At 55.1% G+C, this 23,829-nt stretch overlaps 7 protein-coding genes across 7 annotated transcripts; 6 read left to right on the plus strand and 1 right to left on the minus strand.

Moving 5' to 3' along the window:
- Positions 1-146: 146 nt before the first annotated feature.
- GCG54_00001232 (Cytosolic Fe-S cluster assembly factor CFD1) lies at positions 147-1,104 on the plus strand (the record flags this gene model as incomplete). Its single annotated transcript, XM_045401351.1, has 2 exons — positions 147-179; positions 238-1,104. The coding sequence occupies 2 exons, from the start codon at positions 147-149 to the stop codon at positions 1,102-1,104; spliced, it is 900 nt and encodes a 299-aa protein (XP_045258353.1).
- Positions 1,105-3,414: 2,310 nt separating this feature from the next.
- GCG54_00001233 (S-adenosylmethionine decarboxylase proenzyme) lies at positions 3,415-4,980 on the plus strand (the record flags this gene model as incomplete). Its single annotated transcript, XM_045401352.1, has 1 exon — positions 3,415-4,980. The coding sequence occupies one exon, from the start codon at positions 3,415-3,417 to the stop codon at positions 4,978-4,980; it is 1,566 nt and encodes a 521-aa protein (XP_045258354.1).
- Positions 4,981-5,780: 800 nt separating this feature from the next.
- On the plus strand, positions 5,781-7,049 carry GCG54_00001234 (uncharacterized protein; the record flags this gene model as incomplete). The annotated part of the gene is made up of 3 exons (XM_045401353.1): positions 5,781-6,023; positions 6,082-6,323; positions 6,377-7,049. The coding sequence occupies 3 exons, from the start codon at positions 5,781-5,783 to the stop codon at positions 7,047-7,049; spliced, it is 1,158 nt and encodes a 385-aa protein (XP_045258355.1).
- Positions 7,050-7,680: 631 nt separating this feature from the next.
- GCG54_00001235 (Para-nitrobenzyl esterase) lies at positions 7,681-9,494 on the plus strand (the record flags this gene model as incomplete). Its single annotated transcript, XM_045401354.1, has 4 exons — positions 7,681-8,014; positions 8,068-8,304; positions 8,354-9,036; positions 9,084-9,494. 4 exons carry the CDS (start codon positions 7,681-7,683, stop codon positions 9,492-9,494), a joined length of 1,665 nt encoding a protein of 554 aa, XP_045258356.1.
- Positions 9,495-9,734: 240 nt separating this feature from the next.
- GCG54_00001236 (Linoleate diol synthase) lies at positions 9,735-13,321 on the minus strand (the record flags this gene model as incomplete). Its single annotated transcript, XM_045401355.1, has 4 exons — positions 9,735-10,308; positions 10,361-11,404; positions 11,452-12,354; positions 12,405-13,321. 4 exons carry the CDS (start codon positions 13,319-13,321, stop codon positions 9,735-9,737), a joined length of 3,438 nt encoding a protein of 1,145 aa, XP_045258357.1.
- Positions 13,322-19,135: 5,814 nt separating this feature from the next.
- On the plus strand, positions 19,136-20,668 carry GCG54_00001237 (uncharacterized protein; the record flags this gene model as incomplete). Its single annotated transcript, XM_045401356.1, has 1 exon — positions 19,136-20,668. One exon carries the CDS (start codon positions 19,136-19,138, stop codon positions 20,666-20,668), a length of 1,533 nt encoding a protein of 510 aa, XP_045258358.1.
- Positions 20,669-22,623: 1,955 nt separating this feature from the next.
- On the plus strand, positions 22,624-23,780 carry GCG54_00001238 (Retinol dehydrogenase 14; the record flags this gene model as incomplete). Its single annotated transcript, XM_045401357.1, has 4 exons — positions 22,624-23,163; positions 23,224-23,398; positions 23,458-23,571; positions 23,635-23,780. 4 exons carry the CDS (start codon positions 22,624-22,626, stop codon positions 23,778-23,780), a joined length of 975 nt encoding a protein of 324 aa, XP_045258359.1.
- Positions 23,781-23,829: the final 49 nt, after the last annotated feature.

Here is a 23,829-nt window from a genome sequence, read left to right on the forward strand (position 1 = left end):
TTTGAAATGTGCCGCCCTTGACTTGCTCGTCGTCTTCACCTCTCATAAACCTCAATTCCCAACGGTATTGTCGACACTTTGTGGGAATATCTCTTTGTCCGTTCCAGGCATTCGGCTTTTCTCTCCCTCGAAACCGTCAAATAAACATGTCGCTTACCAAGGTCAAGCATATTGTGCTGGTATTACCCCGCCATCCCACTTTCGTCGCGACGACCGTACACTGACTGGCTTGCGCAGGTCTTGTCGGGCAAGGGCGGCGTCGGAAAGTCGTCCGTTACGACTCAACTCGCCCTGTCGCTTTCTTTGGCGGGCTTTTCTGTCGGCGTGCTCGATGTCGACCTCACAGGCCCGTCCATCCCGCGCATGCTTTCTATTGAAGCCTCCAAGGTCACCCAGGCACCCGGCGGCTGGCTTCCCGTGCCAGTCCACGATGCCGTCGAAGAGAAGGGCATCGGCCCGTTCCGTGCAATGAGTCTCGGATTCCTTCTCCCTCGGCGCGGCGACGCTGTCGTATGGCGCGGCCCCAAAAAGACGGCCATGGTCCGGCAGTTCCTCTCAGACGTCCTCTGGGACGAAACTGACTACCTCCTCATCGACACCCCTCCCGGCACCAGTGATGAGCACATTTCTCTCGCAGAGACGCTCATGCGCGACGCTCGACCTGGACAGGTGGCGGGCGCGGTGGTCGTCACAACCCCTCAAGCCGTCGCCACCGCCGACGTCAAGAAGGAGCTCAACTTTTGCGTCAAGACTGGCCTCAACGTGCTCGGCGTCATCGAGAACATGAGCGGCTTCGTCTGCCCCCATTGCTCCGAGTGTACCAACATCTTCAGTTCTGGGGGTGGGGAGGTCATGGCTCAGGAGTTCTCGGTGCCCTTCCTTGGAACCGTCCCTATCGATCCTCAATTTGGTGAGCTTGTCGAGTCGGGCAAGAGACCGCAGTATCCCCAAGGTACCCAGGTCAACGGTCAGGACCTCGGCCAGTCTCGGGCACAGTCAGGCGATACTCTGGTTGAGAAGTATCAGGACTGTTCACTCGCAGGTATCTTCAAGGAAATCACGACCAAGTTGACAGCGACCGTCGAAAGCCAAGCCCAGTCATGAACGAGTTGAAGGAGCATCCATCACACAACCAAGCAGATGCCACCCGCGCGCACTTGCTGGCTCGAAGGTCTAGGCAGAGGGACTTGAGAAAGCCTTTGCACCCTGCCGGCATTACCTATTCCAACTCCAACAAGATGAAGGCGCTGTGCAGAGACGCCACCAGCAGCACAACCTGAAGCATGAAAGAGTCCCCCGTTGGATCATGGCTGAATTCCGCTCAAAGTGCAGCATCACTGATGCGAGCAATGGCGATGCAACGCATTGTCGGTGACAACCGATGGGCAGCGTAGAATGCGATGCATGGCACTGGGCAGGCTTGGAGTAAAGACACGTGAGGGTGGCTGAGATTGGCGGAATCCCTGGCCGGGCTGGCGTTCTCCCCAGAAAAAGCCCCGCCAACGTCTCGACGGTGCCTGATTGACATTAACCTGGCCTGCCCTGGAGCGGCCGAACTCAGGCTTCAGTCGCCGAGGGTACCTTATTAGTACTCACGGTCTCACCGCATTATTGAAAGTGTACCTTACCTTGCGAAACAACGGAGAATGCTACGCCGGTTGTTCAAGAGTCAGTGTACTAGAGTAAACAAGACTCAACCCAAATATCAATCGATTATTTACACAATTACTCGCCTGGCACATTATGTACTCCCCTGACCCCTCTGTTCCCACTGCAGGAGCGTGTCTCGGTGTCAAGCCCAGACCACGAGGTAAGGTACAGAGTACAGCAGGGGAGCTGACGAAAATGACGTCTCACTCCATTCTTCACGGCGCGTCTCCTGCATGGCATGGTCGCCCCGTTTCGACAGACAAGCCAATGAGCCGTACCTTACGGGCAGACACATATCACCCGCTATCCGTTCTCTCCCGGGCACAGCTCCCCATGAACCAACCAGTGATCTGACGCGAACATGCGGACGGAAGCTACTGAACGGGAACAAGATGCAGCGAGGAAGGGCTGGTCACCAGAAAGAAACGGCCAGGTACATGAGATGAAAATACCTCCTCCCTCCTGGAGTTCCCTGTCGCTGTTTGGCTGCTTGGGCTGAAATTTTCCAGGTTAGGTGGGGGACGACAACGCGCCCAGCCCGCCGAGGGGGACACTGGCCTGACGGGACGCTAGGGGAGGGGTACCCAAGAATACCTAAGGTACCTAACCTTACCTGGGTGTCCAAGACAGGGAACCGCCAATCGCCGATGCGCAGAATCAACTTTTTTTTTCCACTTTGTGTTCCCCTCCACGGCCTCCACAGAAAACCACAACCACAACAACCTCGCAGAATCTAGCTGCAAGCTTCAAAATTCGAGCTTGATCCTCTCTACCGCCTTCAAGACACGTTGTGCGACTTGAAAACCCGTCCGCCTTGTTTCGTTCTGTCGAGACCTGCTCTCCGACTAGTTCGATCACTTCAGCTTCAATTTTTGCCATCGCCGGCGCATCGCTCTCCGTCGTCACGAGACTCTTCCTCGACACCTGCCCCCCATAACGTGCCAGCACATCAATCGGAAGCTTCTCCGACCGACCTTTCTCGCCATCTAGAGATCCAAATCTTTCGATGATCAATCCTCGAGTCTAACACCACATCACGGTGATACACACGTCGTTGGCCTGCTTCTGCCGCCTTCGCCCCTCCATCTCTGCCGATTTCTGGCCGTCTATGAACCGGATCGACCTCCTACGCTTCCTCTCCAAGCCCGCAAAGTACGCGTCTCTATCTCTGCCTCTCTCTTTCAGTCTGCTGCAAAGCTCCCAACCGCCGGAAACGAGGTGTTGGTCCTCCATGGACCAGCCATGACTCTGCAATCTACCATCCCTCTTCTCATGTTACTAACAGATTCTCCCAGGCCCAGATAACACCTGCTGATATTCCAAGCACCAACATACTTCGACTGACTGCCCACACGAGCCTCCTTGTCTCCCTCGTCCGTACCCTCAAATCCCGATCACGCAGATAACCTCGTCTGCTAGGTCCGATACTCCGCCACAGGTATCGGTGTCTGCCAGAGCGAGGCCCATCTATCGAGCCAACATTCCGCTGCCAAGGGTCTTTTTCCTACCCCTCCAAGCCCGGCCCCCCTAACGTCCTTTCGAGTGACGTTAAAACCCCTCTATCAATACCATTGCTGCTGGCTCCGCCAGCCTCAACGAACGTCCACCCTCCTGTGGGCCTACTCTCTCAAACGAACGCCGCAAAGTTCGTTTGAGTGGTAGCTAGTGTCCCGCGGACTTCTAGCCCTCCTGTTCCGAGAACACCACATCTCCATCTCGTCGATAATCTCCCGGGTCGCGCCCAGATAGCCCGCCCCGCTAAAGATGGTCAATCTCTCGGTCCCCAACAACTACACCTTCTCTCCGTCTGAGGCAACTCCTCATCTGACTATCAATCACGATGTCGCTGCCGATCTAGACTCGAGCAACGCCTTCGAGGGCCCCGAGAAGCTCCTCGAAGTCTGGTTCGCTCCTGGTCCCGACGCTCTCCCCGCGAGCGCCCAGCCCGATGGACTGAAGGCCGTCTCCGCCGACACTTGGGTCACCATGCTCGACATGGTTAACTGCAAGATCTTGTCCGTCCTCGAGTCCGACTCCGTCGATGCCTACCTGCTCTCCGAGTCCAGCTTGTTTGTGTTCCCCCACAAGCTCATCCTCAAGACCTGTGGCACCACGACTTTGTTGCTGGGCTTGCAGCGTCTGCTCCACATCGCTGCTGAGCACGCCGGATTCCCCTTCCACAACGCAAAGGAAGCCACCGATATCAAGGCTGCCGCGACCCCCTACCGCGTCTTCTACAGTCGCAAGAACTTCCTGTTCCCTGATCGCCAGGAGGGTCCCCATCGCAGCTGGAAGTCGGAGGTCAAGTACCTGGACGACATGTTTGAAGGCGGCAGTGCTTACATGGTTGGCAAGATGAACGGAGACCATTGGTACCTGTACATCACCTCGCCTAACCAGACTTTGACACCTCCCCGCACTCCCGAGGAGAAGGAGACTCCTCTTGGGTCTGCGTCTCGCATCCCGACTGGCAGCGTTGCCAGCTTCACCAGCGGTGTCGAGGAGCACAACGACGAAACTTTGGAGATTCTCATGACCGACCTCGACCCTGAGAATGCGAAGCAATTCTATTTGTCGCACGCGAGTGCGGTCGCTAGCGACAAATCGCATCTGCTGCAGACTCAGGCTGCTCGAGACAAGGCCCACGAGAGCTTGGGCGACCTTTCCCAGGTTCCTGAGAAGAGTTCTGATGAGGAGGTTGACGTTTTCAGCAACATTGGCGAGTCGGACCTCACCGATGCTGACCGCGCTGTCAAGGAGGCCATGACAACCGAGGGCCATGCTCTCGGTACCGTCGTGTCTGAGGGATGCGGTCTGTCCAGCGTCTACCCCACGAGCAAGTACCCCGGTGCGCGTGTCGATGCCTATCTCTTCAGCCCCTGTGGCTTCTCCGCCAACGGCGTCGTTCCTGCCATCACCGACGATGAGGACGCGTCCAAGAGCGAGAAGGGGGCCAACGCTGCTCACTATTTCACCGTCCATGTGACCCCTGAGCCCGACTGCTCGTTTGCCTCTTTCGAGACCAACGTGCCCGGCGGCCAGAGCGGCCGTACTACCGCGGAGATTATTGAGCACGTCGTAGAGATTTTCAAGCCTGGACGTTTCAGCGTTACCCTGTTCGAGGCCAAGGGGAAGAGTGCCAACCCCTACGGAATGGGTGATTTTGTCTCCAGAACTACTGCGGCCCAGCGTTTGGTTGACCCTGTCCGGGGATACCGTCGTATCGACCGCATTGTCCACGACTTCGAGGACTACGATCTCGTGTTCCGTTTCTACGAGAAGGAGGACTGGGCGGGTGATCGTGAGGCCCGCCTCGGCGAGCTGATGTAGGATGAAAACGGGATTGCGGGGGATACAGTCTCTTCCGTCTTGCTGGACAACCTATTTCCTTGACTTGCCGTAGTTCATACTCCTAGGGCCCGCTCCCAACTTTCTCTCCTTCTCCCGGGGCACTTTGCGAGTAGCAAACACCCTGCCACTTGCCATCCATCGGCCCGCGCCATATTTTGAACCGAGACAACCTTGGTCCACCACAATACATGATTTTGAGTTATCTTCAATTGCGGCATGATTCGTTGAACCAATGACAACCTGGCTAGCTTGACTGTCCTTTCCACTTAACCCCGATAGACGTAGTCCATCTCGAGGCCATCTCGATTTAACGCGGGGGACGATCGTGATTCACGATGCTAGATGAGTTTTAGGTCCTCAACATCGATCCGCCAACCTCTCTTTGGGGCTCTTGACTGAGGGGAATGTTCACGATGGTATGCTGTTCGCATCCGGCTGCATCTGGGGTCTCCAACCTCCAGCTGCTTTTCAGTCCAGCCCAATTACTCAATAGGCCAGCCCTTGTGTGGAATGCACCAGCTTGGTCTGCACTTTGGGACCTCATCCCGTCGTAGACCCTGTCCTACAAGGCCTCCGGCCCCCAAAGTTTGTCTTACATTGGAATGTTCCCAGGCCCACCCGCCACAACAGCAAGCGTTGGCCGCCATCATGATTGACCAGCAATTTTCCAGCCATCCAATGCACAGCGATATATGAACTTGCGCAAGAACAGACAGATTAATCCCCGGAAGATCAAGCGAAACCTGCATGATCAAGTCAACCCAGCTCATCCTCATACCATGGCGCCTCCTCCGAAAGACGACGCCGTGAGCGTTGTCGAGTCGCTGGACGTCAAATCGTCCGTATCTGGAAGCGATGTTTCCACAAAGTCTCCGCCGAAGCCTCTTCCCATTCTCTTGAGCATCGCCATGTTCCTCCTCTTCATTGCGTCAGGCGGCGGTTTGACCACCTCCGCTCTTCAGTTCAGGCCTTCAAGATCCGGGAAGCGGGACTGTCTCACTCAAAGCTTCATCCTGTTCGCTGTAAGTCCTCGTTCCCCGCACGCACGCTCACTGGAATGCTCGCTTACACACTTGCTAGTCCATGATCTCGCCCATGTATCTCGTGCTACATCTGCTCGTCTCCTTCCGTAACTGCCAGTTCATCAGGAGACAGTCTCTCCAGTCACCTCTGGTGTCTTGGGCCATCATTGTCTCCCGCCTGGCCCTGCTCCTCTGGATTCCGGCAATCATCTTGTCGTGTGGAGCCGTTGCACACTTCCCAGGGTTTCTCGCGGAGAGCCCCATCACGGAGCTCAACCTGGCAGTGTCCATCGTTGGGATGTAAGTGTTGCCTGAACCTCGAAGATGCATACCATAGTCTAACCTCCCCCCAGCGCCAGTGCCATAGTGGTTGTCCTTGTTCTGGAGATTGCGGCACATCCCTTCGAGCTCCCCTGCTTCAAGCGGGCCACAACCGTCATCCTCGTCGAAGACGCAGACAAGGAAGCCAAGCCGGAGGAGGAGCCAAAGCCACCCAGCCGACCCCCGAGCCGACAGCAAACTCCGCCTGCATACTACTACTTCCCCGCCAGCTACAGACACACCATCCCGGCGCCCGCACGCGCGAAACTCGTCCGCAAGGCCAGCTACCCCAAGCACCTCATGGCCCAGAACGTGCCGCCCGTACCCGCCATGCCGTACCCGCACCCGGATTCGCTCGGCATCATGCTTCCCATCCCGGAGCCGCTTCCCCCACTGCCGGAGCTCGAACAGACTAACCCGAAACCTAAGATCAAAATAACACCGGCCCCTCCCGACATCCTGATTCCGGGAAAAGGCCTCCCGGCGGACAAGAATAAGCCTTGCCCACCTCCGCCGGGAACTGCTTGGGCTAGGGATTGGGAACAGCTGGCGGTGGACGCCGGTGTCAGGCGGAACGGGTCTGTTAGCGACTATGGGTCCTCCGCCGGGACGGAGACTACGGATGGGCGGTCGGAGGTGGGCGGGAGCGCGTTGAAGCCGCCTCTGCCGTCCATCATTGTCACACACAGTCCTGAACCGGTTTGAGAATGGTAAGTACGTTATCGTGTGAATTATGGATGATGATGAGGTTACGGGTAACGAGGGATGAAGCGTGTTTCTTGATTTCACCATTCGATCACCGTGTATTATTTCTTTTGTTCATCCCTTTTTTATAGTCGCTACATCATGTCTGTCTAGTCTCAGTGAACAATCAAGTAATTTGGTTTCATTACGATGTTTCTAGGACCCGCCCAAGCCATCGACACGTTTTCTCGCCCTGTCGAATTCCTCCATGTGGCTTGGTCTCGTATCTCGCATCGGCTGAGATGGTGCCCCGTTGTCTTGGGCATCAGCAAGCCACTTTTCTTGGCGTGGTGTTTCGTATTGCACCTTGTTTCCGCGCAATTTAGGATCTGCAGCTGAAATTCGCCGGTGGCCAAGGGATCTTGTGTGAAGTTGCCCAATGCCACATTCATGTTTTTGGTAACACGCTGGCCAAAGAGAGGCTTCAATCGGCGCCACATCGTGAGTTTTAAAGTAGCTGATCTTGGCGTGGAGGATCTTGCAAAGGGCACGATTGAATAAGGGTGGCATCGCAAGATGCACTTACGTCAGATCATGCCGGGGCATTCTTACGACACGCTTTGTTAACACGCTGTTTCGATGCATATAAAAGATGAACTACGACCTCTTGACAAACACGTTATTGTATTGCATACTTTGTCGATATGTCAATTGCTCGAAAGCTGTAACCATGCGAGTAAACCAATCCCTTCTGCTGCCACTCATCGTGGTCTCCGCGCAAACGACTGTCACGATATCTTCAGGGGCCGTCCACGGCATCTCAACGAACATTGGGGACGGGGTGGCGATAGTGAACAAATTTCTCGGGATCCCGTACGCTACGATACCATCCCGATTCTCCCGTCCGGAGTCTCCAGGACTTTGGACAGAGCCCCTTGATGCGACGGAATTTGGCCCAGCTTGCTATCAGAATTTCGGTCTCAATGGTTCGCCCACAATTTTTGAAGCAGGCATATTGTACTACTAATCCACAATCTAGAACTCGGTCCTCGTCCCGAACTTTTGCAGACTCTGTTCAACACCCCAAAAGCACCCGAGAGCGAGGATTGTCTGCGCATCAACGTCTTCGCGCCGGACTCTGTGTCGAACGCCACCCGGGCAGTGTTGGTCTTCATCCATGGCGGGGGATACCAGATGGGCCACGCAAGGATTGATCTCTCCCCTTTCGCAGCGTATGAGGACATAATCGTGGCGAGCCTCCAGTACAGAACAAACGGTCCGGGTTCTCTCCTCCCTGCCATTACATACGCTGATATGGCCTCAAGTCTTTGGCTTTCCATCCTCGCCCGACATCCCCATTACGGAACGTAACTTGGGGCTCTATGATCAGCGTTTCGCTTTTGACTGGATTCAGCAGAACATCGAGGCCTTTGGAGGTGATCCCAGCAAGGTCACTATCTGGGGCCAGTCTGCCGGGGCTCTCTCAGTCGACCAGCATCTCAAGGCGTATGCCACCGAACTGCCTCCGCCGTTCCGCGCCGCGATCATGTCGAGTGGTCAAACGAGCTTCGGTCTGCTCGCATCACCTTCTCCGAGTGATGGGAAAGAGTGGTCGGCACTTGCTTCCGCCGTTGGCTGTGCGAACTCGACTGGCGGCATGGATTGCATGAAGAAGATTCCGCCTGAGGATCTTATCGAGGCCATGTTGAAGCACAGCATTTCATTTGGGCCTGAATTAGATTATGTCACCGTCTGGGGCAGTCCTGCTGAGCTGTGGAGGAGCGGCCAGGCTACCAGAGTCCCAATACTGACCGGAACAGTGGCTGAAGAGGGAAGGAGCCTTGTGAATGATAAGGTTGACCTCGCAAGCTGGCTTGAAGCATATCTCCCGAATGGTTTGATCAAGGAAGATGATAGAGAGGCGATAGTGTCATCCTATCACTCCGCTGGCATGACGACCGACTTTGATATTGCTTCTGCTATGACTACAGACTTCCTTTGGTTATGTGTACGTTGCCTGGTCTCTCGGGTGATAAAAAACTGACACTGCGATAGCCTCAGTCAATCCTATCAACGACGGCAGCCTCCCACAATATCCCATCATGGCGCTATTACTTCAATACCTCCATTCTAAACTTCTTCCCTCAGGAGTACGCCTGGCTTGGCAAGTTTCATGGCTCAGAAGCCATCCTTCTCTTCACCGACCCTAGTAACACGACCTACACACCCCAATCCTACGCGGTGTATGAGTACCTTAGGGGCGCGATCGGGCGATTTGTCAAGAACCCTAATGCGGGCCCAGGATGGCCAGCCGTTGGTTCGCAATATGCACCTCTAGACCTTGTCGTTTTAGGGGATATCGGCAACTTTCAAACTGCTGTGACGCCGTTCAATACCACAATTTTGGATCAGAGGTGTGGGTTGTACAAGGACGTCTACCAGAAGTTGGAAGCCATGTCTGGCTAAAGGTGATGTCCTCCCGATTGATAGGAGTGAGCTGATGTAGACGTGCTCCGAGACAACACAGTCATTGACTGGCAACGTCAACTATTATCACGGGAGTATGGGAGTGTTGAAATTCTTTTTATATCCTGCAGTATTCTCAAAGGGCTATTCAAATCGCTATTCAAGTCGAACCGATGATCATTCTCGTACAATTTTGCCGCATTACTCATACAAAAAGTCCACACACGCCAATTACTACACTTACTCATCCCATTGCACACGCATCGTCGTGGGGATAGGCCACAACGAGCTTTGGTCAACAGTCATGAACGCCCTCAGTCCGAGCCAAGGCTGCTGATGCGCCGCGCTTCCATTCTGGCCCTCCACAGGCAGACCGACTTGTCCGTTCCACGGGGAAGCAGGGAAGTTCTTCATCTCGCCCCGTCCGCCAGGCGCGCGGCGCAGGTTCTTGAGGCCGACGATCTGCTTGAACAGACTCGTCTGTCCGACGCGAGACATCTCCTTGCCCGCGCACCAATGCGGGCCCAGGCCGAAGTGTACGTAGGAGTCCAGGGGGCGGTCGAGGCGAACCTCGTTGGGGTCCTCGAAGATGGCAGGATCGCGGCCGGCGGTGGCGAAGTTGCAGACCACACGGTAGCCCTTGGGAATCTTGACCTCGCGCTTGGTGCCCTCGATGTCGGGGTTGGTGATGGGGTCGCGACCGGTCGGGTCGGAATCAGAGGGCAGACAGGGGGAGTAGTCAGTGATGACCTGTGTGGATGTGGCTTCTCTGTAAACTGCGACGGGTCCACGCAGACGGCAGCCCTCAAGCATGCTATGTACTGTTAGTGGTGTTCATGAAAAGAGTGATTGCGAATGAAACTTACTACTTCATCAAGGTCTCATCCGCCTCGGGTGTGTTCTCGTGCGCCAGGCGGTACAACTCGGGCAGATGCTTCTTGCCCTCCTTGTCGAGGTAGTAGTCGACGCAGAGCGAGGTGACCTGAGACTGGTTCGCGACGTTGGCCGTGATAACAGGCATGATGGTTCCCCAGACGACCTCCTCGACGTCCTTGCCATCGGAGAGCATGCGCTCAATAAGATGGTTGCCGTACGTGGGAAGAGACGCCTCGCCCTCGCGAATCTTGGCGACGATGTCTGTAATCAGCCCCGCCTTCTTGATCGTCTGAGCGATAAGCATCACTACCTTGCCGAGATCCTGAGCAAGCTCACGGGCGATCGTGCGAAGCTTGAAGCTGTTGCCAATGTCGGCATCCATGAACACCGCTTGGAAGAGGGCGCCAAGGACCGAGTACAGCTCCTGGTCGGTGTACACGCCCCACGGCGACTCCTCGTTCTTGATGGGCATGCAAAACAGCGCAGCATTGAAACGCGTATTTGTGACGTTGATGACGTCCCGGACCAGGTCGATCTCCCTCTTGTTTCCGGGAATGGGGAAGCTGTTGAGGTTGAGGATCTTTGGCGTCATGTGAGTGTACCACTTCCAAATCTCCGTCTCCCACGGGCCGGAGATCAGAGACTTGCGGACGAGCGTGCGGTTCTTGGCGTGCTCCTTTCCATCCCCAGAGAGACAGAAGTCCTTGCCATAGTGGGGCTTGTTGGGCTGGGCGACCAAGTGGTTGATGGCATCGCCAGTGATGACCTTGAAGTCCTGCTGGTTGTAAAGAACCTCACTGACGGCCTTGTGCGATAGGATGGGGATCAGCGGGGTCTTGGTCTTGGGCTCGTCCCAGGTGTAGAGGTAGGCCTTGTCGATGCTCTCGAGGATCTTCTTGTTTTCTGAGGGAATGACGAAGGGGAAGTGGGCGTAGATGCTGTTGTTCTGGAAAGAGTTGGGGAAAGCGCGGAATACCAGCTTGTAGAGAACGTGGCTCTGGTCAACATTCAGGTCGTAGCTGGCTTGGTTAAATCTGTAATGGTTAGCATCTTCGACTTTCCTGTAGATGTTGAAACTTACCCCCAGTTGGTCAGGTTCTTTGGCGTGTAGTCGATTGTGTAGAAGCGATCGCCGCGAACCAGTGCGACCGCGTCAGATAAGATGGCCCTGGTCATGGTGAAGTTACCGCAGAGGCCACTGCCCGGGGCCATGGGCGGCTTCGCCTTCTCGGCCATCAGGCCGGGGTAAAGCTCAACTGCGTCAGGGCTGCCGTACAGGAATCTGAGCTTCGCAGCAACCTCCTTGTCAGGGTTGATGTCCTCGAATGTCGGATGTCTAGTAAGGCCGAAGTGCTCACGGAACTCGTTGAGCGTGGCGCAATTCCAGGAACGAGATGCCATGATTCCCATCAGCTCGATGGGCCTCATCACCTCGGGGATTCTGTTGGCGCCGTAGGAGCCGGCAACATCGTCGACGGACTCCTTGAAGATCTTGGCTAGGTCCGCCTCGTTCAGCGTGCCGTCGGCGTTGCGAGGCAAGTCCATGAAGCCTCTTTGCGCGGGGTCGTCAGGGATCTCCTGCTCCCAGTCTCTCATCGCATGGCCGAATTCCATCAGCGACATTTCGGTGGGGTCCTTTCCGAGAACCTTCTTCATGACATCCTTTGTCCACTGCTCATCCTTGGGGGAGATTGTGTTGTGCCACCTGTAGATGAGGTTGAACTCAACGGACACTTGGTTTCCAGTACCCTCAGGGGTCTGTTGGCTGAGAATGCTCTTGCCTTCGTTGGTACGGGGATCCAAGGCCCAGCTTGACGCAGTGCGGTTCATCCCCAGAATAGTGCGAACATAGTCGCGGAGAATGATGCTGACATAGAGACCGCAAGTGATGAGGCGAGCAGTCTGGAACAAGTCGTTGTCATACTTTGCCGCCTTCTCCGGGTCGTCGCCAGTGGGCTTCTGGAATCGGCCACCCTCGTTGATTCTGCCGACAGTTAGCATTGAACGCGAGCACGCAGCGCTGCGGGAACTCACGTTGCCAGGTTGGTAGCGATGTAGTTGTGGTAGCGGTTAAACATGATCAAAAGAGTACCAACGCCAGGAGGGAATCCCAAAACTCTCTTGGAAGAAAATGTGTCTGGCTTGAGCAGACCGTTCTTCTTCGTCCTCATGAGGTCCTGCTCGGCTTGGTTGCGACCGTACAGAGGAGCGAGGTCCAGGTACGAGGAAGTCTGGTTAATAGGTGAAGTTCCATTCTTCTGTAGCCGTTTTGTTAGCACTGCGCTGGTATCCTCGACGGGTAGAAATCTCACAGTCTGGAAGATGTCGTGGGTGATGATGGTAGCCAGGTAGAACATGAAGCTGGAAATCTTGTTGGGGTGGGGCTTGAATTCACCACCGCGGGCAAAGAGCATGTCAAAGATCATCTCAGGCTCGGGCTGGTTGGGGTTCTGGTAGCTCTTGGCTGGTGTTGAGCGGGCGTACGGCTGTCCCGCCGCACCCATCTTGGGATCGTGAATAGCGTTGCCGGAGCCGTCGGCGGCGCGGTACTTGTGGTCCTCTCCAAGCGTCGTCATGGGAGGGTGGTCGATGCCGTTCCATAGCTGGTTGATCAAGCCGTTCTCTAGCCTCTTGCCCTTGACTGAGTTCTGGGGCAGCTTGGCAAAGAGCTGGATGAGGTGTTCGAGCAACAGCTCATTGTCGTTGATCTGGCCCTCGACGGCCGAAGAAAAGAAGTTTACGAGGGTATCAAAGTCTTCGAAGCCCAGCTTCTTGACATCTTGAATCAGGTTGCTGGGCTCGCCCTGGTCGGAATTTGGGCTGGGAAGAGGCTCCGGATGAGGAGGTACTGCTGAGATGGCCTTGGTGACGAGCTGGCGGGCCGATGCCAACCTCTCAGCCAAGGGCGGCTGGTTCTTGGGGAACTGCTCAGTATGTGATTGTTGAGACATATTGGTAGTAGATTAGTTCACAGAGGAACAGGTAAGGAGCGATGTCTAGGAACAAGAAGGAGCAGAATTTCTGATCTACTGATGGGATGGCTGCTTCCCCCATATATATAGGCAGGCAGAGAGATAACCTCTGGACTACAAGTACGGTTGCGGGACAAACCCACCCCAGATTAGGGCGAACATGGGGATACGGCTACCCTCCTCCCCATAGCCACGAGGACGAGAACGAGGCGCCGGTGAATGTGCCTCAAGGAACAAGTGCTACCGAACTGACTGACGTTGAGGATCAGGCTCTGCACGAGGTAGACGGTAGCTTCAGGTTGGCGCTGAGGTCAGATGTTGAAGGTCCACAAGGGTGTCATGGGTATTACTAGCTCCATGATTGGGACTACGCCGTACCTAGACGATGATCCATTTGCGAACTAGAGTCCTGCCAGGGAGCCCGGCCTCTAGGCTTCCCGCCATTAGTCTTGTCAAGCTGCGCAAGTGCGTGGTTTCCGAGGCATGTCAATCGCTCGTCGGTCTTGACCGGAAGAAGCAGCCCCAAAAGGCCCCAAGGTTGGTGAAGAAAGATGCAGTTGGTAAAACGCAGGCAGCCATTGGACGGGGTGCGACGCGAGGGACCAACGGGCCCCCTGTCTATCGTGCGTGGCCGAGCCAATAATGGACGATATCGCAGCGCATCTCCTGCATCGTGGGGGCTGCTAAGGCGCAGCTGAACGTACCCTGCGTGCCTGTGCCGTCTGCCTATTTGCGCCGCTGGGGCCGAAGGAGAAGAGCAATGAGGTCGCAATAGAAGCAGCCGATGTTGATTTGTTTGAAATGTCCCTCATTGCCAAATTTGGAGGGGCAGATAGAACGAAAGCGGGCAACGCACCGCGCAAGACACACCTGTTGGGTTAGGATGATTAGGATGCTGGGCTGGGGAGCCCGCGGCTGAAGACAACGAGTTCCTGATGTCGCTGACGAGATGCAACGAGGGCCAATCGTTGGCGCCTTCTCGTACCTCGCCGGGTTGCCTTAAACCTCACCCTCAGTGCGCAAGTCCCCATCTGCGTTCCATCCATCCCTGTTGGCCGAACTATCTGCACCACCGGAGCCATTCGATGACTCTGTCTCAGATGGGGTCTTTCGGTGAGTATCTCTCGCGTGTCCGAGGAACTGTGGGGAGATGAGGACGCATTTGCGCAATATGAGTCGATCTTTCTTTCCCCCCGGCACTGAACACATGTGATTGCCGTGTCCGACAGAGGCAGCAAGGCTTGTGACTTCATTCTTGACCGTCGTCGTAACGGATATGGAGATAATCGGTAGCAACTGAAGTCCGCGAGAGGCTGCTTCTAGGCATACGCCATTCCCGGCAAGGCGTTGTAGGGCATCGTATTCTTCATGATGGCCCCCCGGCGCATGCAAGCCTATGGGGTCTGGTACCGCCCAATTGCGGCATGGTTCGGGTTGGCGGACATCGGGCCGTTGTCGATTTGTGTAGATGGCGTCCGTACCTGGGGCTGGGGGCCTTACCGGCTGCAGTGCAATGGAGACGGGCCCCAGGTACATGACAGCCTGGTGGGATATTGTTGTTGTTGTTGTTGTTGCTGCTGTCGTTGGTGGTAGCGGTGGTCGTGACCAAAGTCCGATGTTTCTCTCACTTGTCAGTATTGCAGGCTGAGTCTGAGTCGGCAGCTCAGCACCGTACTAGGTAGTGAGGTTTCACTGAGGCCCCCTCTGATGTGATGCGAATTGTGACTCTGCACCAACATGCATATTACAATCACAGAAGAGCGGTTCGAAGTTGAAGCCGGCCATGTCCGTCGTCATATCAGTCAGCTTCTTGGCCCGTCAGCACTCTGTAAATGCGTCACACACACCTCGCGGGAGAGGCTGTGTGTAGTGGCTGCAGAAGAGAGGAGCGCACTCTTTCAGTGGTCTCCTCCTCGTGGGGGCTCCGCACAGTGATGATCGGTTCGGGCCCTTCTCGCCGGGCCCATCTGACCGGTCGCCTCCCCGTGCCGCTGGGCTGTGCAGCGGGCGTGGCGCCGGGGGGGCTTTTCTGCAGTGTCATTGCTGACCGTCACTGGCCGCTGTCCGGTTTCGATCGAACGAGCCGAGGCCTCTCTGACGTGCGAGTAAGGCCCTGCAGGCTGCAGCGGCCTCCATCCACCGGATAGGGCCGTTGCCTGCCGTGTCCCCGGCCCTTCGTCTCGCCCCATCTTGCCTCGTCGTCCGCGTCGCCAGCTGAGGTCGTCTCAATTGTAATTCGCATCTGCGCAATTTGCCAATGAGATGAGGTGGCATGCCTTGGGAAGAATACCAAAACTTTTGTTGTTAGTGGGCGGAGCACAGTTCCGTGGCCTTGGATTGCGGGGTCGAAGACAAAGTGGTTCACCGCGCTCAGGGTCTTGGGATGGCTTCAACCGGGATGAGGGGGCCTTGAGAGCGCCGGGGAAAGAAAGAGCAAGTCCTTGCTGATCTCGTAGTTGAAGCCGAGTTCAGCCTCGATTCAGCCTCGGCCACCCCTTCGAGTTGTCAAGCAGAGCGCCAGCCAGTCAGCCAGCCTCTACGATGCGATCAGATGTCGTGTACCGTCCCCCGAGACACAGCTGACAGCTCCGTGAAGAAACACAATAACTCGGTGTACCCGGCTTGCATGACGATGACTAGTAGTTTTGGCGAGGTAAATCGCTGACTAGCTTGGCCGGTCTCATGCATCTCGATTTGCACCGGTGAAGCATGTCAATGTTACGGCCGCTAGCGAGGGTTCTGGAGTGTAGGGCTGAGAGATGTTGGTTCTCCATCTCCATAGTCCCTAGAGCTTCAGGGAAGCAGTGGTGTGAAAGTGTGTTCATTGAGTGTTGTGACTGGTGCGTCCTCCACCCCCGCGGTCAGCTTACTGCGCAAGCGCTGGAGTAACAACGAGGGTTTGTGCGCAGAATCTGTGATCATTGGTCAATTCCATCGCTTGGCCTCGTCTTAGGTGAGAGCGGTGGCACGGCCTGTGGTCTGGAGTTGCGTTTGTTCCTGGAACCACTGAAATATCGAATGAGACGTGTCGCATAGCGGCGGATGGACAAGAGGAGGACCCCCTTTCCACCAAACCCGTGTCAATCCACCTGATTGTAGGGAAGAGAAAAGATGCCGTGAACGCCACAAACAGTTGGAGCATGCGGGAGGCTGATGTGGCTAACCTGAGTTGACACATGTTGTGCCTGACCGGTATATCGCAAAAGGCCTAGTGTTTTTACCTGGTTTCAACAGTAGAATACTAGGTGAGAAATGAGGCTTTCGGTGGATATCGCGCGACAACATGGCAACTTCTGCACCTCTGAGCGACTTCTAGCTTAGAAAGAAGGATGAGTACGGATAGAACTAGAGTTGGGATGACGCATGGATCCCGGATGCTGAAAATAAACACAGTTGATGCGTCTGGACACTCTCAGGTCGCGGCGGTCGTGCGCCCCAAACGTGAAAATGACGTCGGCAGGCTGATGTGTTTGCCGTTGTAGGCGTCCTCGAACAAGACACGTCTGGTCTGCGTCCCACGGGAGTGCTTCGCCATTGCAGGTGTTTCCGGACTCCTCCAGCAGGTAGAGCCGGGCAATGCAGTTTGTTGCAACTTGCAAGAGTGGGCTAAGACTGTTTGTTTTTGTTTGCTCTTTTGAGATTTGAAGTAAGGGAGGAATGCGCCCGCAGTGTTTATGGTCTCTCGAATGTGTCTTGCGCCAAGCTCTTGCTGTCGGCTTTAAGGCATAGGAGAGGGTTTAAGGGGGCGGATGCCGAGCCGGAATTTGAGACGAGACGCGTGGTCAGTGTCGAACAAAGTTTGGGTACATAATTAATAATGAAGAGTCTGCAAATTCAATTGTCCACCGTGGAGCAGTCCGACGTTGACTTGGAGCGCTGTGAGCTGAGACTGCGGTACATTCAATGTAGCATATGGCAATTGAGTACGCGATCACAACCTGGGTTGTCTATATCCGTAGAACCACAGATAAGTGTCTGCCCCAGGCTTAGTAAGTCTACGTCTTGTGCATTAGTTTTCTTAGGGACTTCAGGCACACAACGGACAAGATGTCTGGAGGGCGCTAAGGAGAGATTGACATTCCTCAAACCGTGCTAGTGAGATTCGTTCGGCGACTGGCGAGATTGGATTCAGAAGGACGGTGAAGATGGCGACGAGTACGTCAATGATGAACGTCAGAACCCGCTGCCACGGCAGATTGAGTTTGGCAGTGCGTCGCAGAGAAATGATGAAATATCAGACTGGGGCCTGCTCCGTGGACAGACTGTGGTATCCGTCCATAGCTGTGAGTGGCAGTGTGGGAAAATACAGGCGGAATACAGTTTGCAAAGTCGCCGTGACAGGCGCCTCCCTAGCTCGCCCCGAGCTTCAGGGTCGCAGTGCTAAGACGCCTGGCTCCCGTTATTTTCCTTTTTAGCTCAACCTGGAACCCCAAACCGAATTGAAGACCCCAAGGACCCTCAGTCTTGGGTCGCTAGGTCGCAGCATTCATCCGGATAGGTGCCTACCTCAGGTATTAGGTTCAGTGTTAGCAGGGAAGGATAGTCCCACGTCGCACCTGACTGGGTACCTCTTGCCTTGCTATGGACTGGCTGTGTCTGGGGAAGGAAGAAGGGGGGATTTAAGGAAAAACGGGAAGGGAGGGAGGAGGAAGTTGCCGTCGCTCTTACCTTAGGTTTTGGTCTGAGGCGGGAAAGGAAGGAAGAACCCAAGGGCAGCACCTTCTGCCTTTAGGTTGGATTGCAGGGCAGCAAGGGGGGGCGGCAGGAAGGAAGGAAGAAAGTAAGGAAGGAGGATGCCAATTTGCATTGAATGATTGTTCTTGCCCCATGATGCAGTTTGCTGCACTTGCACTTGCACCTACACTTGCACCTGCACTGGCACTTGCCCTCCTCTGCTGCTCTTTTCGTCTTCGCACTTGCCGTCGCGCCTCTCTCGTCTTGTTCGTGTTGCGTCTCATCTGATTCAGCAACTGCAGACAGTCCGTCGCGTATTCGTGTCCTCGACCCGACACCCTTCGTATCGCTGACCCGACCTGACTCTTTCGTACCGTTTGTCCTTCACCTGCATATCCGTGTCTTCACCTGCACACACACCTGTTCACTTCGCCTCGATATTGACCACCTACCTACCTACCTACCTGATCTCGCGTCGAATCGAGTCTTGTGTGAACTGGGAGCTGCAAGCCATTGAACGCCTCCTCCTCTTCCCTGCATCCCCTCCCTTCCCCTCCTCGTTGGGACTTCAATACTTCCGCCACACAGCAACCTCGACAAACGCCAATCAACCGAACCTTCTCCCGAAGAAGCAACCTGCATCGCGCCAACCGCATCTTAGCCTGTCACCCCCTTTCCCGCTCTGAAACTAGCGCCTCAGAGACAATCCGTCAACCAGCAACCACGCGCCGGTTGAATTCACCCTCAAATTGCTCTCCTATCGCTGCGTGCCTCGACAATTATCCCCAAACTGAAAAAAAAAACCTCGACATTCCCCGACCCGTCTGCGTCCACCCGCTCGTCGCTCCTCGTCCTCCCCTCGGCTGCCTTCGCCCGCCGGATCCCAACGTGCTCCTGCGTTGGCGTTGCTCCCGAGCCGCTCTTCGTCCACAAGCCACGACACTTGCGACACTCGTACTACCGAATCGAAGCGGCACGAGAACTCTCCTGTCCCTCCTTGACGGCGGTATTCACAGGTGGTGACCAGCCGGAAGAGGACAACAAAAGTCGCAACGCCGCAACCCATCCCACCGCCGACAACATCCCTCGCCACCATCCTTCGACGGGCATGCAATCGCAATGATTCCCTTGGTCATTCGTTCCATTCGCGGCGCCGTCGCTCGCTACTCGCCAAGCTCCCACTCCTACTCCCTCTTGACCACCTCCAACTCAGAGCCATCATCGCCTGGTGGATCCAACAGTTCCCCTGCGCAGTCGCAATCCTTCTTGGCCAGGCTAACTGCCATACTCTTTTTCCTCCTGCCGTCCTTCGTCCAGCGCCGACTCCGACCGAGCGATTTCAAGCACCGACGCTTATACCCCACCTCATGGCTTGATGGCCTGCGCGGTGTCGCCTCCCTGATTGTCTTCTTCTGTCACTTCACAGAGAAGCATGTGGGCTGGTACTCTCAGTCTTACGGCATCAGGGAAGAGGACGACCATGCCACATCGTCACCCATGCAGCTGCCCTTCCTGCGCGTCCTCTACTGTGGCAGGCCCATGGTCCACATCTTCTTCGTCATCTCCGGCTTCGTCCTCTCCCTCAAGGCCCTCAAACAGGCAAGGAAACATGACTACGATGGACTACATCGCACACTGTCCAGCAGCGTGTTCCGCCGTGGCTTTCGCCTGTTCCTCCCCACGACTGCCTCCACATTCATCATCATGATCATGATTCGATTGGGATGGACGGGAAAGCCGCTTCCCACACTATGGGAACAGTTGATTGACTGGAAGAATGCGGTCTGGCAGATTACCTTTAGTTGGAAGTGGGACATTACCCAATTCTTGCCCTACGATGTCCATCTCTGGACCATCCCCATCGAGTTCTCTAACTCGCTGCTGCTCTTTGTGGTTTTGACTGGGCTGAGCCGCATGAAGACATATTTGCGACTGGCCTCGGTCTTGGCCATCATGGTTTACTCCCTCAAGTGCGGCCACTGGGCAGCCTTCGAGTTCGTCGGTGGCATGGGCATTGCCGAGATCGGTCTCATCCAAGAGGCACGCCGCGAGCGCGCCGCAACCGTTGTGCAAGACAAGGAGGCGGCCGACATCGAAGCATCCGTGTCGTCCGAGTCAACATCAAACACCTTCGGATCCCTCGTTTTAAAGGCTTTCCTCCTTGGCAACCTTGTCTTTGCTCTCTTCGTCGCGGGGTGGCCGAATCAGCATGCCGATATTACGCCAGGCATGTCGAGACTTTGGCACAACACCATGGAGCCCTTCTTCGGCATGGGTGGCGACCTCGTCTCCTTCCCCTGGTACGCGCTTGGCGCAATCCAAATCGTCGTCGCTCTGCAGCAGATCAAGATGCTCCAAAACCTTTTCGTGACACCCCTGGCGCAGTATCTCGCCGATATCAGCTATGCGCTCTACCTCGTACACGGACCCGTCTTGGACGTCTTCTCCCACCGCTGGATGCCGTACATATGGGCTATAGTCGGTGGTAGAGACACCGCCGGCATGTTTGGGCGGCTGTTTGCCTGGCTGGTCGGAATCATTGTCCTTGGAGTTCCCACAATCATTGGCAGCGATCTCTTCTGGAGGACAATCGACGTCAAGAGCGTACAGCTGGCGCGTTGGATCGAGTCGCTTTGCACGAGAGACGAGTAGACGGGCTGTATCGGCGATCGATTGGGCGTTTGGGTTGCATATCGGCGTTTGGGTGGTCGTGTCATTGTAGACATTCGTTTTCCCGTTGTACAAACTTATGAGACTCGTAGAGCAAACATAGGCATACCACAATGAGACTTCTTTTCTCTTTTCAATCCCATGCGTTGGGTGGAGTTCGGTCGTTAGAGCCCATGGTGAATCCCCCCACCCAAGACAAGATCCAGGAAGCAAGTGGCACAATTTCGACGGGAAGCGGGAGCAAGACCAAAGAAAGCAAGGAAATCGCGCACACACGAAGGGCAACACAGACGGGCGGACGTTGTTTTATGAACGGCAAGAACGGGTCAAGCCGTCTGGGTACGACGGCGCAGCGTGGCACGTCAATTAGTCCAAGTGCGACGAAGCCGCCGGGTCCGAGATGGAGGCTTCATTGGCCATCCCGCCTCCCGCGGTGCCCGGATCCCTGCCAAGGCCCAGAATAATACCTGCAAGACGATAGGGGGCCGATGGGCCCTCCTCGGAAACTGATTCTCGACTGCGATGGCCAATAATTGCTCGTTCAAAATCACGTTTTGTTGGTTCCAACATGCCTGTCTTGCTGAGGGACCCATGGTGTTTAGAGGACCATGCATGTTATGGGGCGAGCCCCAGCGGTAGGATCCCTCAATTGTGCCCGGCTTGTTGGCTGCCAACCATCTTGGCTACGGCACAGGCTGACGCCGAGAAGATTTCCCAACCGTCAAATTACTTGTGATAGGGTTTTCTTCGAGTGGTCGCTACTCGGCCGGCCACGCGTATGTCGCACTAGACTGCCGCTTGCGCGACGAGCTTCGCAATCGTCAAATGTCTCAGCTTCAGCTTGGGTAGGTAGTGCTCGGGGCAGTGACGGGAGTGTGGGGGTTCACCGAACCTCTCTTAGGTACTTATCCCGGCAGCGTCCGGCAATGCCAAGATGAGTGCCGGCGGGCGTCCTCCACTTTACTGAGGCGCCTGTCCCGATGTGTCGACCGCCGGCGTCCGGGAGTCGGCAGGGGAAAGCAGGTTGTGACGTTGCAATTTAGCAGTTGCTGATAACGGGTGTCAGGGCTTGAAGTGGGAATTCGATGATGGCGCCGCTGATCCTTCAGGGGTTGCTTTAATTGTATCATGTCATGCAGAAGTTGACTGAGATGTAAGTGGGCGCTGGTAGCCTACCTTTCTCTCAGATGTTGCTTTCTAATATTCAGGCTGCACTGGCCTACATAGGAAATAAATGGTCGGCTGGAAGCCAAACTATCTCCAAAGTCCGGCCAGAGAACACTGCAGTCTCTCAGACACTGCTGTAGGAACATGCGCGAGAGGCGGTTTCGACGCTTGAATTAATAATTCAGGCTTCAAAGTCCGAAGTGGTAGTGCAGCAGGCGATCGGCGATAGGCGAGCCAACTGCCTGCAAACGTCTCGAATGCCCTGAATCCTTTGAATCACACCAACGTCCAACGGTGCCTAACGCCGATGACCGACATCGTTCCACTCAACGCTAGTTGGTAGGTCGATCCTCCCAGACATGCGCCATCAACAATATCAAACACAAGGGGATCGAGAGCCTTGCGGATTGCACATTACCTCCGGCTAAAACCGTTCGAGCCGTGTTTTCAAAGTCGTTTGCGAGGTCTATGATCTGACAACATGGCTTACATATTGGCTCGGATTGTCGTTTTCTTGCAGATGGCGTTGTTGTAAGCCACTTGATGACGATGAGGCGTATCATCATCATCTTTGTTCATGTTTAAGGATCCTGCATTGCAGCCCAAAATTGAGATATGCTATTACAAAGGATATAAACCTTTAATCCGCCTCAGATAAATCCATTGATTGACCACATCAAAGATCACAACAAGCTGGACCTCACATAGCACACTCCCAAATTCCCAACAACCAACTACCAACTACCAACAACGTCATACTCCTACATAACATGGCCCCCCAACTCAGCAAGTATACCAACGGCAGCGACCTCGTCACTGTATACGCAGACCAGATTAAGGGCAAAACGATTCTCGTAACAGGTGTTTCGCCCGGAGGACTAGGTGCCACCTTCGCGGAAACAGTTGCCGCCGCCTCGCCGGCGACACTGATCCTCGCCAGCCGCAATACCGCTAAAGTCCAGCAAACAGCAGACGCCATCACCGCAGCAAACGCATCTGTCTGTATCAAGACCCTGGAACTCGATCTCGGATCTTTCAATAATGTCCGCAAAGCAGCCGAGACAGTCAATGGATGGAAAGATGTTCCGCACATCGATGTGCTGGTGAACAATGCGGGCATCATGGCCGTGCCGTTCTCGTTGACGGAAGATGGGTTTGAGAGCCAATTTGGCACGAACCACCTGGGCCCTTTCCTGTTTACGAATTTGATCATGGGAAAGGTACTGGCTGCTGCAGAGCCGAGGGTTGTGACGGTCAGCAGTGATGGGCACCGGCTGGGTCATATCCGATGGTCGGATTACAACTTTAACGTATGTTCAACGCTGCTTGTTCGACATCTTGTACTGGGATTGGACTGACTTGATTACAAGAATGGCAAACACTACAACCAGTGGCACGCTTATGGGCAGTCCAAGACAGCCAACTGCCTCATGGCTATATCGCTTGCCGAAAAGTTGGGTAGCAAGGGCCTCTTGAGCTTCAGTCTGCACCCCGGTGTCATTTTTACCAACCTGGGGACTCATCTAGAGAATTTTGATTCTTTGAGTACGTTGAGCTGACTCCTGATTGGTTCGTAGTCCAGAGTTGCTAACTAGTCGCTGCAGGAGAACAAGATATCAAAGTGGGAAGCAAGCTCATGTGGGCCGAGTTCAAGCCCAAGACGCCGGATCAAGGAGTCGCGACGCATATCTATACGGCTTTCAGCCCTGACCTCAAAGGTGAGAAAAATACCAGGACGGAGTTCTGTTGGCCTGAGTACCGTAGCTGACGAAGGCAAATAGGGTTGAACGGCAAGTACTTCAATGACTGCCGCCTCGCCGACCAGTACAACGAGGAGGTGCATCCTTGGGCGACGGACAAGATCGACGCAGACAGGCTGTGGATTTTGAGTGAGAAGCTGGTTGACGAGGAATTCAAGTATGTGTAGTTAACGCACATGAAGACGAGCTGCCGAAGTAAGTCGCAGGAATCACTGA

Source organism: Colletotrichum gloeosporioides (assembly GCF_011800055.1).
Source record: "Colletotrichum gloeosporioides strain Lc1 chromosome Unknown consensus_85, whole genome shotgun sequence".
NCBI lineage: Eukaryota > Fungi > Ascomycota > Sordariomycetes > Glomerellales > Glomerellaceae > Colletotrichum > Colletotrichum gloeosporioides.